Genomic DNA, 20279 nt, shown 5'->3' with positions numbered 1-20279 from the left:
GCTTTTTTGGTATATCCCTTGAGACTCAAGGTCCACTCTACTCTATGAGGAGGCATCAGGAGAACTTTAGTGCTAAAAAAAAGATGGCAATCTGTTTCAAGAACAGCTTAGGATCATTAAATATGAAAACACTCTACCCAGTGATTTTTCTCCAGCTCAATTTGGGGGCCAGGTCAATGTTATCTGTAGTTGCTACAAAAAAATGTATACTAATGGCCTATTTTAATGTACTATCCTTCTAAGTGAATTTCAATCAGGAAAAAAGACATTTTGCTTTTCTATATAGACTGTTAACCTGAACTTTTCAGAGTGATTATGTATCTGTTTTCTGTGAGCAAGGGCAAGGGCTACAGTGATAGCCTCAAGCTATCAAAAGATGCAAAAATAGCTCTTCAGTCAATTGATTTTATCCCTTGTGGATGATAATCACATGGAAAGGTTATGATCTCAGAGGTAGAGGGACCATCTATATCAATGGTCGGCAACCTTTTTGGCCGTGAGAGCCATAAACGCCAGTGGAAGGAGGAGGATGGAAGCAGAAGGAGCTGGAATATAGGGCCAGGGCTGAAGGGCCCCTAGGGCACATCCTGGGGCTCTGCCTGGACTGGCAGGTCAGGAGGTGCAGCCAGATATAGCTCGAGAGCCATATGTTGCTGACCCCTTATCTATATTAATGAGATTTTTTTAAACCCTTACCTTCCCTCTTGGAGTCAATACTGTGTATTGGCTCCAAGGCAAAAGAGTGGTAAGGGCTAGGCAATGGGGGTCAAGTGACTTGCCCAGGGTCACATAGCTGGGAAGTGTCTGAGGTCAGATTTGAACCTAGGACCTCCCATCTCTATGCCTGGCTCTCAATCCACTGAGCTACCCAGTTGCTCCCTATAAAACTGAGATTTAATAGAGGCTGGAGCAAGGCTGCTTAAAGCTTTAATGGCAAAAGAAGGAGCTGAATTTGTATTTGATATTAGAGGTAATATAATGAGTATTGGAAGTAGTATTGGAGTAATGGAGTAGGAAGGTCAGTTGGGCAGCTAGGCAGAAGATGGGACTGAATGAGAAAGCCTTGAAGCAAGGAAACCAGTTGAGATGATCTTTTTGCAGAAATACATGTAATAAGGTACTGACCTAATATGATTGTGATGTGCCAGGGGATTGAGGGAAGATTGTGAGAGGCTGTGGAGGTAGAATCAATACTTGGTAAATAGTTGGATATGTGTGAAGGAGACTGAAGAATTGACCTTGACTGCAAAGATAAGAATGAGATGGCTGGAAATTAGATGTTTAGTTGGATAAATTTCTGGGACATACAGTTTTAAGAGTCTAGTGAACAACGGGTAATAATGGGGTGGATCTATATATCTGAAAGTCAGTAGCAAAAGAGGATAGTAAGAAATACAAGGTAGTTATTGAGGTCATCAATAAAGCAAGAACAGGAAGAGAAAGGTAAGAAACAGCTTTAGAGTATGAAGATGCTTTCAGTAAGAGACTAAGGTAATGTTAGACAGGTAGGAAGAAAACCAAGAAGGAACTGTCATGAATATCTGTAGGAAAGAGTATTTAGGAGAAAAAGGTAGTAAGCAGTATCAGATGCTGTGAAGGAAAGATGAGGAATGAAAACAGACTAACGGGCAGGTAGGTGGCTATGAAGATGAAGAACCAGGCCTGGAGACCCTGGGTTCAAATTTGACCTCAGATACTTCTTAGCTATGTGACCTGAGCAAGTTACTTAACCCCTATTGTATTAGCATTGATTCTAAGACAGAAAGAAAGGATTTAAAAGAAAACAGACTTACAGATTTGACAATTAAGGCAACACTGATGACTGTAGAGACAGTGGAGAGAGCAATTTAACTGATGAAATTGGTAGCAAGATTTCAAAGGAAGAGAAGAAGCAAAGCTGATGACTATAGCTTGATTTTATCACAGTTTGGCTGTAAAAAGAGGAGATATTGGACCCAAGCTTTTGTGGCAAGAGTTCTAGGATATAAGTTTTGGGGTAAAAAGCATATTTGTAGCAGTGGAAAAGAAGCCAGTGAATTCCTAGGAGGCCAAGATTACAGATTAGAGACAATGGAGTGATAGTGTGGGAAAATCTATAGAAAGAGAAATGAACACAAATAAAGGGGTTTGGGTAAGAAAAATTTCATTAAGAGATGGTAGTAATGAAGGAGATAAGGGGGAATTAATGTCAAGAGGTTTGGGGCCATACAAAGATTTGGGCGAAAGGTCAATATTTTGTCATTAAAGTATGAAATGAAATTTCTTGCTGAAAGGATAGGAGGATGGAATGGATTAAGAGGTATTTTATAAAAGAAAATGTAATGGAATATAATTGCAAAGGAAGAAATGATCAAAATGAAAAAAAAAAATTCCCCCAAACTCCAATATACTGACTTCAGGTATAAAAAAACAGATTATGCATATATACTTTATTTCCATAGAATAAAGTGTGAGCTCTTTCAGGGTAGGTAGGACCTGAAACTTATTATGTGCTTATTATCTACATGCTTATTATGGTTAAAGAGAAAAGAAAATTTCTCTCTTCCCTCCCATTCCATTTCTGGGTGCTGGAATGCTCTATGCCAGTGATGGTGAACATTTTATAGACAGAGTGCCAGGCCCCCACTCCCACTTACCTCAGATAGGGGAGGAAGGAAGCACTCCCATTGGCTGTTGAGCAGAAGGGTGGGAGAAGTGAGGAATGTCCTCAGATGTTTTGGGAGGATGTGGGAGGAGGGGGAACAGCTCTGCCCCAGGTCCCTCTGGCTTTCTAGTAAGGAACTCTGGTGGGCAACTGCAGGCATGCCCACATAGAGGACTTTACCTGCCCTTTATGGCATGTGTGTCATAAGTTCACCATCATAGTTCTCTGCCATCATGTTCTCAATATGGCATTTGAGATTCTCAGTAAATATAAGTGGATAGAGTCAAGAAAATAAGTTGGATAGTGCTAGAATTTAGAAAACTAAAACTTCTGATCGCGAGTAATAAAACTATACTATGTATTCCCTGTCTCTAAAATATTTTTTATAACTAGATATATAACAATCTAAAAATTGAGTTGCAAATTCTAATTTTAATTACTTACATAGCATTTATTTAATATAATTATTTTCTAACTGTTAATAAGTATAAGTGTAGCATAGCAGGAAAAAAAGTCTGGGACTTTGAGCCAGAAGATCAAGTCCTGCATTTGAAACTTGCTATCTATGTGAGCCTAGGAACCATTTAAACTGTCCACCTCAGACAACTAGGTTATGTACTTCAGTTGATGTAAAAATGTCATGAAAATTTTACTTTGAAATAAAGATTTTCCTCTAATCTCTATTTTGTTCCTTTATAAATATATTTTTTAAAGTCCAGTATTGATGCAGCTTGGTCCTCTGAGGGATTCATAAATTATAAGCCTTTTAGTATTAAAATCTATACAAGATGGTTCCTAACTGTAAGCTTGAGTAAGTATAACAATTATGAGCCATCAGGTTGTAAGGATTGAAGGAGATCCTTAAAGCACTATGTAAATGCTTAATTATTAATAAGTCATGGGCAAGATGGTTTTATACCAAGAGTTCTTTTAAAAAAGAGTTTTATACCAATGATAGAATCATAAAATAATAAATAATAGAATCATTTTAAATGTTATTTTATTTCTATATCCAACAGCTGATTAAAACTGTTCTCATTCATAATTTTAAAAAACATATCCTTCTCTTATTTCTCTAATACTCTAAAACATTTTTTAAAAATATGGATATATTTGGAATCTATTGTTGTCTTATATGTTGGTCTATTACAATTTCCCACCAAACTGCTACAACCCAATTTTCTTAACAGTTTTGTTGAATAATAAGTTCTTTATCCGGTGATTTGCATTCTTAACTTTGCTCAACATTAAACTACTACATGTTTTATGTTCTAAATACTGCTGACCAAATTTATTCCAAGATTCTACTTTACTACTTTATAATCTATCACCATCAAAATGGTTATTATATCATATAATTTTAGGTTTGGCTAGATCATTCCCCTTCTTTCTTACTTTTGTTCTTTATCTCCCTTGATATTTTTGACCCGCTGGTACTGTATCAAATTGGCCGAGGTTTTTCTTTTGTTTTTCACATATTTTGAGTAATCTATAAAGCTAGCTCTTTCACATGTGTACATCAGTGAATTTCAATTTACATACATATATAGTCACATTAAATAGTGAGACAAAGACTGAGGGATATTTTTCGCAATTAGGACAATTTATTCCATTGATAAATTAGATTAAAAGAATTTTATCATATGTAGTGGTCAATGTAGAATTTATTAACAAACATAATAAAATCTTCTTTTTATTCTTTTCCATGTTCTAAATAGGAAATTTATTCTACAACTTATTTTCTAAATTAATAACTAAACTGGGTAGTTTTTGAAGGTATACCACAAAGTGGAAATGAGAAAAAATCCTCACCTGATTCTCTTTTGTTCTGTCAGATCCCCTTCACTAACCAACATTGCTGATAATAACCGAAGGGTTGAATTGGCAGACTTGGACTGGTTGTTTTTCATCCCTAATAGCCATCTCACAAGAAGCTTAATTGCTTGAACCTATAAAACATGAACAAGCTACAAAATACTGCCAACATAAAAAGAGTCATTATGGATAAATACTCAAGAGTCCATTTTTGTTATTGTCGCTTCAGTTGTGGGAACTTCTTTGTTAGTCCTTTACAACATGGTTTTCCACAAACCAGCACCCAATCCATGGGTTTTCTGGCAGACATCTATTGTTTTCAAACTGTATGAAAAGAAAGAGCTAAAGTATGCTGCATACAATGTCAGAGTCAATTTTCATTGAAATCATTTGCTTTGTTACAAAGGAGGTTTAAAATCTTGAAGTTTACAACACAGAAATATGTGATGTTTAAAGAATAAAAATCCAACCTCCAAAGCATTAACAACACATATATAATAAAAGAGGAGGAAATTTTAAAAGTGCCACACTAGAGGATCTCTTACCTAGGAGTGAGACTAAGGCAGGTTATAAAGAAAAATATATATTTTATTCTACTACCTCAGAAAGAAGGTGACCAAGAAGTTACTTAACCTGGATGAGGTAGGTAGGTGGGTAATGTCTTCATTTGCAAGAAAGATGAAGACAAACAATAGTTATCAATGGCTCAACATCAACCCCAAAATTAATGTATTGAATGTCTTAAGGGGTATTACTGGACTCAATACTGTTTTGTATTTCATCAAGGATCTGCCTGAAGGAACTGAAAGTGTGCAGCTATGCACATTGGAACAGATTATCAGAAAAGAACATGCACTCTAAATCCAAAAACAATTCCAAAGCATTCATCTCTTTCACTAGTATTCACTTCTTTAAGGGTTGGGGAGGTAAGGAGTGGTAAGGAAAAGGGAAAGACACAGAAGGACACACAAATATGAGGTGTCTCAGTGCAGTTTGAGGCTATTAAAACTTAAATGATGTTTGTCTCGATGTCCTTTTGTGATTTTACAGTGATCCTTTCTGCAAGGAAAAAACTGTGCAGAGGAATTGTCTATAATGCCAGAAGGTGGCACATATCATTGGGAAAGAAAACAATAAGCAAAAGAACAAATTCCACAGTAAGGAAGATGACACATAGCAAAAATAATCTTGGATACCATAAGAAAATTAAAAAGATAAAGTTACTAAGCATTCAGAGTTTGTCGTCTGTATAAAAATGAAATCTTTCACGGAAAATGCTTCTATAATGAGTCAAAATGGGCACCAGGGAATAAGAACTGATTTATGATAAAGGCCAGTAGAAATACAAAAAAGCTTACTTTGGCTAGTACTTCTGGGGAAACTTCTTCATCTGGAGACCATAATTTTCCATTCTTCTCACCTGTTGACTGTAGATACTTGAATAAATTTATTTCAGAAGAATCATTTTCTAATGCTTTGCTTTAGCGTGCTCCTTTTGGTATAAAAAGTTAGAACACTAAAAAGGTGTTTTTATTCCTGAAGTTTTGGAACTCTAATTTGTGGATTGAGGTAGTAAATAGTACACCAGAAAGTCCGGTGACTTCCTTGCTCCTATGTCCTCACTCAGGAACAGTGTTAGGTATAACTAAAATAAGTCAACAATCCCAAATTGCTTGGGATAAGGATATCCTCAGGCTGAGGAGATCCAAGTCTTATTTCTGTCTTCCTACATTGTAATTCTTTCATTTGGTCCCACCTCAAATTTTCAGGGGGGAAAAAATCCTTCCTGTTTTAATCAAAATGACTTCACTTTGGGGCATTAGTACAATATGAAATAGTGAGCTATTCCTGGTTTTTCCTTCAGAATAAAGAGAAAAAAAGATTAGTCAAACTTAATTACAGGGAATATGTCTGCAAAGACATGTCCATTTGACAAATTCTAAAGTTTGATTTATAAATTTGAGTGATTTTTCACACTATGAAATAATTATTGACTTAGGAAAATGGCTCATCGAATAATTACTTTTCAATAATGAACTACCATTTCATTTAAAATATTTCATTTTTAAAACCTTTCAGCGACACCACTATTACGATGAGGATTACAAATGTAATTATGTAAGCTTAAGTTGATTTATTTCAAAAAATAAGTGGTATAATAAAATTTCAGCACTATGAGAAAAGCAGAATAGACCAATGAAGTTCATTATTTTGAGATATGACTTTTATTCTTTACTTTCTGATTTGTTCACCTCATTTTCTTATTTGCTCTTCCTCAACGAATAGGTTCTGGATTAATAGCCAACAAAGATTTGCAGAAGATATTTTATAAGCAACAAAGTGAAGAATAATACTAATATGAACTATATTAAAATTATGATACAATGATTCAAGGTAGTAGAAATAATTGCAATGACTTGATTCTGTTTTGTAAAAAAGGCATTATCTATCTAGTCAAAATTAAAAAAGGAAAAAAGTCTTTTAAAAAGATTACAGACTTACCCTGTCATTCATTAGAAGATCTTTCACGATAAAATTTGCTACTACAGATTTCATTGGTGAAGCAAACTGATCTGGTGCTAACATGGAAATATGGCCCAATGAAACTAATGGGGTTATAAGCTGTTCCGGAACATCAGCATTCAGACTCCTACTGAGAGGCTGGGAAAAAAAATAGAAATGAAAATTTAATGGTAAACTAACCAATCTGCAGTGCAATGTCCACACACTCTAGTACTGCACCGAATAATCCAAAATCCTTTAAAATTTTCCACAATTATTTTAATAAGGATAGTTTCTTATTGGTAACTAAATAAGAATATGAATAAAATAAATTAGTTCTTTCCCACTAAAATTTAATAAGGACAAAATAAATGCAGTGAAGGTACAAAGAAATCTTTAGAAAAATAAGTTTGAAGAAAAGGAAATAAGATAAAATAAATGGTGGAGAAAGAGATCTTATTTCACTTAACTGCTTCTGCTCCTTCCAGCCTTCCTCAATATGCCAAGGCATTATTCTACTATAATTGGCATGTTTTCCTGGTGGCATAGCTAAAGGAATGCTCACAATCTTGGGAGGTATTTTAAATAAGTCTGACCCTCAGGAAGTGACTCACTATGCAATAAGCCAACTGCATCCAATTTATAGTAGCACAGATTGAATTACTGAAGTCAACAAGAAACTATACCAAGGGTAAGGAAATCCAAGGAAATGGTTTCTTGGTGGCATTATCAGGCCTTCAAAATTGTGAGAACAAACCAAGCCATCTAAATTCACATTGTGGAACTGTGAACTCATCTCTAAAACTAGTAGATGGTGACCCTAAATTTAATACAGGTTCCTTCACAGCATTTTATATTTAAAAGAGGGGATATTATGCCTTGAATATGCAAAGATTCAATTTAGATCTCTAAAGCCAACAAAAGTCAACAATCCATAGTATAAAAGAACTGCAAAATTGCTTAAGCTATACATACCTCAAAAATCTGTGCAAGCTGTACTTCTTTATTTGTGAATATGGCATGGATACAATGGACAGCTTGTTTTGCTTGGTGTGGAGTACCTCTCTTTGCTTTCTGATGTAAAATAGGAATCAAGGTGCTGCAAGAATTAAAGTAATATTCTTAAAATATAGTAAAAGACTATATATTTTATGTAATTCTTCTGACTAGATTTGCTATCCTAACAACTTTTATGCATAATACCTATAGGACCTAAGACTTCAATATTTCCTCTAGAGTACAAACTATATTTTGACAATCCCCCACCCCTATTTAAACTATGACATTATCAAGATTTCTTATCAAATGAACAAGCTACCTGTCTAAGAACTTAAATTTTAAATTTTCATTTAAAAATTACTGATGGTGCAGCTAGGCGGCTCAGTGGACTGAGAGCTAGGCCTAGAGACGGGAGGTCTTGGGTTCTAATATGACCTCAGGCACTTCCTGTGTGACGCTGTGCAAGTCATTTAACCCCACTGTTCTAGTCTAGCCCTTACCACACTCTTTTCCCTTGGATCCAAAGCACGGTATTGATTCTAAGACAAAAATTTCTGATCTAGACACATTCTCAGTTGCTAAACAGTCTCCAAAAAACAAAGACAAAAAATTAAAAATTCAACTAGAGTTGATTTTCTTCTCTAACACTGAAATGGGAAAAAGACATGTAGATGTATCATTTTTATGATGGTACAGAGGGCTTAATTTTCACTTTAAAATTCTTTCAAATAATTTAAAAAATACAAATTTACATCTTAAATGTTTATATCAAGTATAATTTTTATATTTGAAACTTCTACCCATTAATTTTAAATACTGCCTCCTTTAAGATTAAGTAGACTAATGTCTAAATGCCTTTTGAAAATGACAGTCTTCAAATATTTGTTGTCACATGTACCCTTCAAGTCTTCCCTTAACTGGGATAGATATCTTCCATTCCCTCTATTAATCCTTCAATGTCAGTAACTTGAGGTGTTTTTTTTTTTTTTTAATAACTTTCGTAGTCTGATTCTGGATCCTATTTCATATCTTTTCTAAAATGTGCTGCACATGAATGAATACAATAGTGCAGAAATATTCTGGCAAAAGTAGAATACAGTAGGACCTATCATCTATTTTATGATTGAAACGTATTTCACTTTTACTACAGCTCTAGATATATTAGTTTTTGGCTTCCATATAATATGAACATAAGCTCACTCGGAGAATTGAGACATGTTTCTTTTTTTGAATTTGTATTCTCAGTGCCTAGGACAATGCCAACACATAATAATTACTTAGTAAATTCTTATCAAACTGGCAGTCTCATGCTGAGCCTATACATTAAAACTCCCCAAAATGGTTGACTAGCCATGAATCCCATTTTATATATGCTAAGTCACTTCTTTGAATTTAAATATAATTTTTATGCTAATCTCTATTAAATTTTACTTAATACATCTGGTTCATTGCCCTTAGATGACAAGACCTTTTGGGACGGTGTGTGAACTGCTTCCCCCACCCTGGAAAAGCACTTGTTAAGGAGTCATTCTATTGGATATGTCCTTGCAAATTGATATGAAATCATTAATGACTAATTTTGGGTTCTAGTCATTAATCCAGTTATTAATCTTTTAATTATACTACTGCCTAAATCACATGTCTACAGCCGCTTTATAGAGACCATGATAGATTTAATCAAATCCTTGGCTAAAACTTAGGCAATGTTTATTAGAATAATTCTATGAACCCACTAGTTTAAAAGAAAAAGAAAGGTAACTTTATGCAATACATGTTCTTTTTTTTAAAACCCTTACCTTCCAAAAAGAATTAATACTGTGTATTGTATTGGTTACAAGACAGAAGAGTGGTGGTAAGGTAGTTAAATGACTTAGTTAAGTGATCAGGGTTGCCAGATTTGAACCTAGGACCCATCTCTGGGAATGGCTCTCAATCCACTGAGCCACTCAGTTGCCCCAATGCATGTTCTTAATGTTTCTTCAAAGTTCATTAACCATATCTTTAATATAACATTACGGAATTCTGTTGGAAATGAGGTAAAGCTCACCAATCTAATTTGTAGATTATAATTACTTTTTTTTTAAAACAGGGACATGGCCCTTTTCTTCCTAGAGAACCTTTCTCATTGTCCATGATCTTTTTGATTACCATTGAGAAGAGCTCACCCATCACACCTACTTTTTCTTTTGGCCTGAAAGACATAGTTCAATTGGTTCATGCGACCTGAACTGATGAAATGAAAGGGACTCTTTTCTTATCTTGGTTATCAAATTCCCTATTAGATATTGTGGTTCTTTTATTCCTACCGTAAAGGTCATATTTCTTACCAGAGAAAACACCAGCCAAATAAGAATAGAGTTGCTTTCCTTCTATTTCTCATTGGTCTTCACTGTTCTATGCACCCTAAGAAATAGTTCTATTTCTTTACTGATCTTTCTTTATCCCTCAATACAACTTTGAAAAAACACAACAAAAACAAACCACAACTCCCCTAACTCCTTCTATGTATACAGATAGGAAGTTTATGCTGGATAGGAATAATTTTTGAGGACACTAAGAGACCTAATTTCAGGCTATGAGAAAAGAGTGAGAAAGTATACCAAATATTTAGGCAAAATGGCAGCCTTTTTTTTATAAAGAAAAAAAGACTAAAAAAAAATACAAAATACAAAATACAAAGCTTTTGATCTACTTTCCCAACTCTACAAAATCTTTATGAAGATATGCTACATATATATCAAGGTTATTCTTGATGAAGACATGAAATGGGCTATGATAGATCAGGCAGGTTTTTGTAAATGATATTCTATAGTAAATCATTGACTGTTCTTATAATTTTTTGACTATAAAAAGATATGAATGAGTAGAGCAAAACACAATTTTCTAGGTGCTGAAGTAAAAAATACATGAACTGGGGGGGTGGTGGTGAATGATCACTCCATTTTAAGGTTAATGATTAAGGAGAGGAGCAGGAAAGCAGGATTTGTATACTAGAATTTGGAGAGCAGATCATCAAAAAAAGTTATAAAGGATGAGAAACTCATGGACAAAATTCTACAGAGGAAGTCTGGTCAGGGAATGAAAAACACTCAAGTATGAATTTCTGGAGGTAGCAACAATTCTAGTAAGGTTTAAAAGAGGGGGTAGGATAGAGAGTATCAATGCCTATGAAGAATGAATTCTAATGAACTTAATGATAACAAAAGCAGATAAAGTAAAATGAATAAAGCTGAGAGTCTTAGAAGACTTAAGGATTACTCAATCTCAAAAAGAACTATGAAGGATTCTTTCAATAATAAGTAGTGCTTTTTAAAGCTACAGTGAGAGAAAATAAAAATAGGTACAGGATTACTACTTAGATGAAAGCCAAAGAATGATAAGCAAGGAAAGAGAGAAGGTATAACATGAGCTTTATTTTGTTTCTGTTTCCTCTGCCAAAGAGAATTATCTTCAGACTGGAAAGGACAGAACAAAACTGGTCAATAGGTGCTGAAATCCAATGTAAAAAAGAAGACTGTAATAAAACACCTAGAATGCAGGATAATATGTTATTTAGTATAATCATCTTGTTGCAGGGACAAGAAAACAACATCCTATTTATACCACCTACTACTTACTACCCAAGTACCCCTCACATCTGTTCTACCAGTATTCTGTAAAGACTGAAACTCCCTCTCCCTGAATAATTTGATATATATAAGAGATCAAAGAGAAAACACCTGAGTTTCTCTCCCTCCCTATAAAACTTATGAGCTCCCCTGAAGCATGGACCCCAGAGTTCTACCCAAAATTTTCCTTACTAGCATGCTAAGTCCTGAAAGAAGCAGCTAAAAATGTTACTTTGGATATGAAGAATAACTTGCTTTGTATCCTAGTGACAGCTGTTTAAAAAACCTTCTGTGTCCTTCCTCCTCTGTTTTAGAAATGCCAGTTTTCACCCCAGCAGGTGATGTGCCAAATCTGATGTTAGTTTAAAGCTGTTAGTACTAGCTCTTGGGAATTAGTGGCCTGCACTAGGTTGGAAGTGTGAATGGCTACTGCAAGTATAGGAAGTTGAGGACTACCCTCCATTTCTGATCTTTCTTTACCTCCATGCTTCCTTGGGTATTTCTACTTACACTATGAGGCATTTCCTCAAACAGAAGAAACAAAAGGGCTTACTCCTTTAATCACTGACTATCGACCTATTCTTCTGCAAAATCCTTCAAGGTCTAGTAGGAGAAGCCAGTATCTTTTAGCACATTATTCCTTTAAATACCAGGCTAATTATTGTTTCTAGGTTACAAAATAAACTTCTTTTTTAAACTTTAAAAAAAAATTGTATTCATGTCTTCTTTTTTTACATCATCACAGTTATCCCCTAATGATTCAGATATCAAGGAGCACCAATCAGGATCACACAGGATCTGGCAGCCTCCACACTAAAAGACCACAAGGTTTGGAATATGATATTCAGAAAGGCAAGAGAACTGGGTCTACAACCAAGGACCACCTACCCATCCAAATTGACTATATACTTCCAGGGGAAAGTATGGGCATCCAACAAGATAGAAGTTTCCAAGTATTTGCACAGGAAAGACCAGAACTAAATGGAAAGTTCGATATCCTACCACAAAAACCAAGAGAGACATGAAACGGTAAATAAGAAACAGAGGGGAAAGAAAGAAAACTCACTCTATTCACTACTATAGTAATTAGCAGAATTTTTCACAGAGAGAGGTTGGAGTACTAAATAGTCTAAGATGATATGGAGGTGGGAGGGAAAGAGGGAGGTGAATAGTAGATGGCACCAAGAGAAATTTGAATGAATAAGAAAAATAGGATATTCTATTACACACAAAGAGGGCATGGGAAGGGGAGGGGACAAATACTATTATAAGAAGGAGAGGAAGAGAGCATTAAGAGGTAATATTTAAACCTTACTCTCAGTGGAATTAATCCTGAGAGAGAAGAATAGCCATATCCATTGGGATATAAAACTCTATCTAACCCTACTGAGAAAGTCAGAAGGGATAAACCAAGGGGAGCAGGGGAGTGGGGAGATCAAAAAAGGGAGGGGAGGAGAAGAGGGAAGGAATTCATTAGGCCTTAAAAATAAAAAGAGGGGAATAACAAGGAAGGGGGTAGAAAGGGTAGTAAATCAAGGGAGGGGAAAAGGGTTACTGGTTTAAAACAAATCACTGGTTTAAAAGGAAATAGCCTAAGAAGAAAGGGTAGAACTAGGGGAGGATACCAAAATGTTGGGGAATACACAACTGATAATTATAACTCTGAATGTGAATGGGATGAACTCCCCCATAAAACAGAAGCAAATAGCAGAGTGGATTAGAAACCAAAAGCCTACCATATGTTGTCTACAAGAAACACATATGAGGCATGTTTACACAGATTTAAGGTAAAGGGCTGGAGCAAAATATTTTGGGCTTCGAACGAGAAAAAGAAGGCAGGAGTGGAGATCATGATTTCTGACAAAGCCAAAGTAAAAATAGATATGATTAAAAAAGACAGGGAAGGTTATTACATCCTGATAAAAGGCAGTATAGACAATGAGGAAATAACAGTGCTCAATATGTATAGATCAAATGGCATAGCATCCAAATTCCTAACGGAGAAACTGACAGAGCTTAAGAAGGAAATAGATAGTAAAACCATACTAGTGGGAGATCTAAATATTCCACTTTCAGATCTAGATAAATCAAACCAAAAAATAAATAAGAAAAAGATAAGAGAGGTGAATGAAGTCCTAGAAAAATTAGATTTAATGGATATTTGGAGAAAAATAAATAGGGACAAAAAGGAATACACCTTCTTTTCAGCTGCACATGGTACATTCACAAAGATTGACCATGTAATAGGGCATATAAACCATAAAGAAATGCAAAAGAGCAGAAATAATAAATATAACCTTCTCAGATCATAATGTAATAAAAATAACAATTAGTAAGGACACCTGGACAGGCAAATCAAAAACTAATTGGAAATTAAATAATATGATTCTCCAAAACCAGCTACTCAAAGAAGAAATCATAGAAACAATCAACAATTTCATTAAAGAGAATGACAATGATGAGACATCCTACCAAAGTCTGTGGGATGCAGCTAAGGCAGTACTCAGGGGGAAATAAATATACTTGAGTGCATATATTAACAAATTAGGGAGGGAAGATATTAATGGATTGAGCATGCAACTTAAAAAACTAGAAAGCGAGCAAATTAAAGATCCCCAGATGAAAACTAAATTAGAAATACTAAAAATCAAGGGAAAAATTAGTAAATTGAAAGTAAAAGAACTATTGAATTAATAAATAAGACTAGAAGCTGGTATTTTGAAAAAACAGATAAAATAGACAAAGTACTGGTCAATCTAATAAAAAAAGGAAAGAATAAAACCAAATTGACAGTATCAAAGATGAAAAGGGAGTCCACCTCACCTCTAATGAAGAGAAAATTAAGGCAATCATTAAAAACTATTTTCCCCAGTTATATGGCAATTAAATATAGCAATCTCGGTGATATGGATGAATATATACAAAAATATAAATTGCCTAGATTAACAGCATAAGATATAGAACACCTAAACAATCCCATATCGGAAAAAGAAATTGAGCAAGCCATCAAAGAACTTCCTAAGAAAAAATCGCCAGGCTCTGATGGATTCACAAATGAATTTTATCAAACATTCAAAGAGCAACTAATCCCAATACTATATAAATTATTTGATACAATAAGCAAAGAAAGAGTCCTACCAAATTACTTTTATGACACAAATATGGTACTGATTCCAAAGCCAGGTAGATTAAAAACAGAAAGAAAACTACAGACCAAGCTCCCTAATGAACATGGACGCAAAAATCTTAAATAGAATACTAGCAAAAAGACTCCAGCAAGTGATTAAGAGGATTATCCACCAAGATCAGGTAGGATTTATACCATGAATGCAAGGGTGGTTCAACATTAGGAAAACCATCCACATAATTGACCATAACAACAAGGTAACAAACAAAAATCACATGATTATCTCAATAGATGCTGAAAAAGCCTTTGACAAAATATAGCACCCATTCCTATTGAAAACACTGAAAAGTATAGGAATAGAAGGACCTTTCCTAAAAATAATAAAACAGCATATATCTAAAACCATCAACAAGCATTATATGCAATGGGGATAAATTAGAAGCCTTCCCAGTAAGATCAGGTGTGAAACAAGGATGCCCATTATCACCTCTATTATTTAACATTGTACTAGAAACACTAGCAGTAGCAATTAGAGAAGAAAAAGAAATTGAAGGCATTAAAATAGACAAGGAGGAGACTAAGCTATCACTCTTTGCAGATGATATGATGGTATAATACTTAAAAAATCCTAGAGAATCAACTAAAAAGCTAGTAGAAACAATCAACAACTTTAACAAAGTTGCAGGATACAAAATAAATGCACATAAATCATTAGCATTTCTATATATTTCCAACACATCCCAGCAGCAAGAGGTAGAAAGAGAAACACCATTTAAAATCATGCTAGACAATATAAAATACTTAGGAATCTAACTACTAAAACAAACACAAGAATTATATGAACACAACTACAAAACACTTTCCAAACAATTAAAACTAGATCTAAACAATTGGAAGAACATTGATTGCTCATAGGTAGGACAAGCTAACATAATAAAAATGACCATTCTACCCAAATTAATTCACCTATTTAGTTCCATACCTATCAAACTACCAAAAAACTTCTTTACTGAATTAGAAAAAACTATAACAAAGTTCATTTGGAATAACAAAAGATCAAGAATATCAAGGGAAATAATGAAAAAAAAAATGTCAAGGAAGGTGGCCTAGCAGTACCAGATATTAAACTATACTATAAAGCAGCAGTCATCAAAATGATATGGTACTGGCTAAGAGACAGAAGGGAGGATCAGTGGAATAGACTTGGGGTAAATGACATCAGCAAGACAGTGTATGATAAACCCAAATAGCCCAACTTTTGGGACATGAATCCACTATTTGACAAAAACTGTTAGGAAAATTGGAAAACAATATGGGAGAGATTAGGTTTAGATCAACATCTCATACCCTATACTAAGATAAATTAAGAATGGGTGAATGACCTGAATATAAAGAGGGAAACTATAAATAAAGTGAACACGGAATAGTATACTTGTCAGATCTCTGGGAAAGGAAAGATTTTAAAACCAACCAAGAGTTACAGAAAATTACGAATATAAAATAAATGATTTTGATTATACTAAATTAAAAAGCTTTTGTACAAACCAAAACAATGTAGCCAAGATCAGAAGGGAAACAACAAATTGGGAAAAAATCTTCATAACAAAAAACTTTGACAAGGGTATAATTATTCAAATATACAAGGAGTTAAATCAATTGTATAAAAAATCAAGCCATTCCCCAATTTATAAATGGGCAAGAGACATGAATAGGCAATTTTCAGGTAAAGAATTCAAAACTATCAATAAGCACATGAGAAAGTGTTCTAAATCTCTAATGATTAGAGAAATGCAAATCAAAACAACTCTGAGGTATCACCTTACACCTAGCAGAATGGCTAAAATGAAAGAAGGGGAGAGTAATGAATGTTGGAGGGGATGTGGCAAAATTGGGACATTAATGCATTGTTGGTGGAGTTGTGAACTGATCCAAGCATACTGGATAAAAATTTGGAACTATGCTCAAAGGGCTATAAAAGCATGACTGCCCTTTGATCCAGCCATACCCTTGTTGGGTTAGTACCCCAAAGAGATCATAGAAAAACAGACTTGTACGAAAATATTTCTAGACGCACTTTTTGTGGTGGTAAAAAACTGGAAAACGAGGTTATGTCCTTCTATTGGGGAATGGCTGAACAAACTGTGGTATATGCTGCTGATGGAATACTATTGTGCTCAAAGGAATAATAAACTGGAGGAATTCCATGTGAACTGGAAAGACCTCCAGGAACTCATGCAGATTTAAAAGGAGCAGAGGCAGAAAAACATTGTACCCAGAGACCAATACACTGTGGTAAAATAGAATGTAATGGACTTCTGTACTAGCAAGCAATGCAAAGACCCAGGACAGTTCTGAGGGATTTATGGAAAAGAACGCTACCCACATTCAGAGGAAGAACTGCAGGAGTGGAAACAGAAGAAAAACAACTGCTTGAGTTGAGGCATGGGTTGAGGCAGACATGATTGGGGATGTAGACTCAAAACTACTACACCAAAGCAATGATCAACAATTTGGAAATAAGTCTTGATTGATGACACATGTTAAAACCAGTGGAAATGTGCACAAGCTATGGGGGGAACAAGGTGGGGAGTGTTGGGGGGTGAAGGGGAAAGTAAGAACATGAATCATGTAACCATGATAAAAAATAAAAATTATATTAAAAAAAAGAAGAAGCAGTTGTAGTAGTAGTAAGAGTAGTAATGGTGTGGTGTTTTTGTAATGATATGATTGGAATGATGCAGTTACTTTAATAAATGATATAGTTACTTTAATAAATTAAAAAATGTATGCTATGATCACACAGAATTATTTTAGAGAAAGCAATTTGAAAAAGTCAATAGCACAATGTAAATATGAGAAACTTGCTATTCACAAAACATGATTATTTTTAGAAATGCTGAGAGGGAGGATATGGGCATTTGATGCTTTTCTTTTCTTTTTAATCTTTACTTTCTGTTTTAGTATTATTTCTAAGACAGAAGAGCAGCAAGAACTAGGCAGATGGGGTTAAGAGACTTGCTCAGGGTCACACAACTAGGAAATGCCTTGAGGCCAGATTAGAAACCAGGTTCTCCTAACTCTAGGCCTGACACTCTATAAACTGTTACCTAGCTGCCTTGATATGAAAGTAAAATCCCTCAACAATAGAATAATTTTTATGCAATTCTTAAGAAACTATTATTATAATCTTTTCTCCTTTATTTCTAAAATAAGAATGCAATTGGTGTTATGTCTTATGTGTATGACAATGAAGAATAGAGATGATATAGACAAATTAAAAAGTCTCATTTGTAAAAACTTTTTAACTCATTTCTTCTGAATAGTTAACATTTAATAAAAATGATAAATGACCATAAAATAGCAAAAGAAAGGAAAGAAATCTGCTAAATAACTGAAGTTAAAATTGTACACACCTCCATATATAGAAAAATAGGAGAATAAAATCAATAAAATAATGATTCAATCATATATTAGCAGCAAAGCATTAGGATTCCATATAAAGAAAGCAACTCACGATCTTATTTGTGGAAGGTCTGTTTCTATTTTGTGTCCCGTATTCCTAAAAATCTGTATGGCGGCTTCTGCTACTTTGTCATCTTCCATTCTGAGGCACTGCAGCAGGGACTCATATGTCTCTGCTGAGTGAAACGAGGTAGGATGTGTGAAAGATAGAACCTGTGGGATAAACATAATATTTTATAAGCATGGACAATAATAATCCAGGAAAAAATGTATTCTACAGTAGATAAAAACAAAACAATCTGTTTAATTTTTAGCAGTACTTTTAACAATACTGAAATTCAAGTAACACAAGTAGGGACATTTTGACATAACCTCTCAAATGTTTCATATACAAAGCAGGTAAAGATATAGGACAGTACTATTTTTTGCCTGCAGTGAAGAGACTTTAATGAATTAAATAACTTTTTGATTTTCATATTTGTGTCTCTAGTGCTTAACATAATGCTTGCCTGGAACATAATAAGCATTTAAGAAATATTTCTTTATCACCAATACCATTGCCATCACCACCAAAATAAAGAACTCATGTAGTGGACAGAGTGCTGGACATGAAATGAGTTTATATACTGCCTCTTGATGCATACTAGTTGAGTGGTCATAGGTAAGTAATTCAGATTTCCTTCACCTTAGTTGATTGATCTGTCAAGTGAGGATGAAATCAGCAGAACCACCCTCCCAGGATTCTTTTGAAATACAGATGTTTTTATGTGCTTAAAGTACTTTGCAGATATTAAAGCACGACTTATGTGCCAGTTACCTTTAACTCAATCTGATATTGAGTTTTAAAATATTTTAATTCAAGAAAGATACAATGCCATTGGACATCTAATTAGCTATATACACCTAAAAAATAGTGTTTGAAAAACCTACAGACAATAAATTTGGGAAAAGAATATTTAACAAAGGAATTTCAGGAAACCGATTAGTATTTGGGCAAGAAGTGAAACTTAGGTCCAATTTTTATAGTAGATGCATCAGTGGATTTCAGTGGAATGAAACAAGTAAGCATACTTTAAAAAGAAACTATGAAAAATAGAAAATGGAATAATGGATTCATCTCAGCTATAGAGTATTTCAACAAGTCCTAACCCTCCCATTTCAGCAAACAGATTTGATGAAGTATATGAAAATTTTAAATTTTGCACAAAATCAACACAATTAAAAGAAAAATTACATCTAAAATCCCCAAGGAACTATTTTAAAAATCTACAAAAATATCACCCACATAAGGCATCAAAAGAGAGGAACTGATAATTTCCAAAAACAGAAACAAATCGTTAACATGAGATATTGAGCCTCACAAATAATCAAAATGATGCTAAGTCAAACAACTCTGAGTTACCACCTCACATTCACTAAATTGCAAAAATGGATAAAAGCAATAAAACTTCAATTCTGAAACTGCAACAATAGAATTGCGAAGTTATGTAATCCTATCTTTGACCAAATAATTTCTTTGTTGCCTGAAAGTGTTAAAGAAACAAAAAATGAAAGTGTAACCTGCTACATAGAGACCTTCTGACCCAAGCAAGTCTTTATAGCTTGGAGTTACTGATAGAGAAGTAGTTATTTCTGTGGACAATTTTTTTCTGGGATTTGTTCAAATATTTTTACAGCACCAGTAAGAGTAAATTTAAAAAACCTGCAAGTAATCAAAATGTCCTAACAATAAGAGAACAGTATAAAGAATTGTTGTATCTTATTGTACTGTAATAGTTATAACACAATTAAGATTATTGAGTAGGAAGATTATAAAAAAAGTTGGAAATTCCTTCATGAAGTGATAAATGTAAAGTGAAAAAAGCAGAACAAGATTAGAGTACACATGGAATTCAACCATACAAGAATGAATGGATAAAGAATCCTGAAGGAAATTAAGAAGTCACAGAAAAGTTTTAACGTTTTAAGCACTAAAAATAATTTTAATAATTCCAAAGTTTAGATTGATATCTATTCTTATGCTTTAATAAGCCATAAAGGCACTGCTAAAATGATAGATCCCATATCAACTACAGATGAGAATTCTGAATATAAATACTATTATTATTCATTTAAAACTCTT

General features: G+C 34.1%; 1 protein-coding gene across 1 annotated transcript in view; it reads right to left on the bottom strand.

Moving 5' to 3' along the window:
• PDS5A (PDS5 cohesin associated factor A) overlaps positions 1 to 20279 on the bottom strand; it is a 204231-nt gene that overhangs the window by 37762 nt on the left and 146190 nt on the right. The window contains exons 18-22 of the mRNA XM_044680438.1: positions 18210 to 18370; positions 7937 to 8060; positions 6962 to 7120; positions 5818 to 5886; positions 4457 to 4593 (exon numbers count right to left, since the gene is read on the bottom strand). Of these exons, the coding sequence (XP_044536373.1) occupies positions 4457 to 4593; positions 5818 to 5886; positions 6962 to 7120; positions 7937 to 8060; positions 18210 to 18370 (650 nt within the window). The remainder of the gene's footprint in view (positions 1 to 4456; positions 4594 to 5817; positions 5887 to 6961; positions 7121 to 7936; positions 8061 to 18209; positions 18371 to 20279) is intronic.

Source organism: Gracilinanus agilis, chromosome 6 (assembly GCF_016433145.1).
Source record: "Gracilinanus agilis isolate LMUSP501 chromosome 6, AgileGrace, whole genome shotgun sequence".
NCBI lineage: Eukaryota > Metazoa > Chordata > Mammalia > Didelphimorphia > Didelphidae > Gracilinanus > Gracilinanus agilis.
This window is presented reverse-complemented; position numbering and strand designations above follow the sequence as displayed.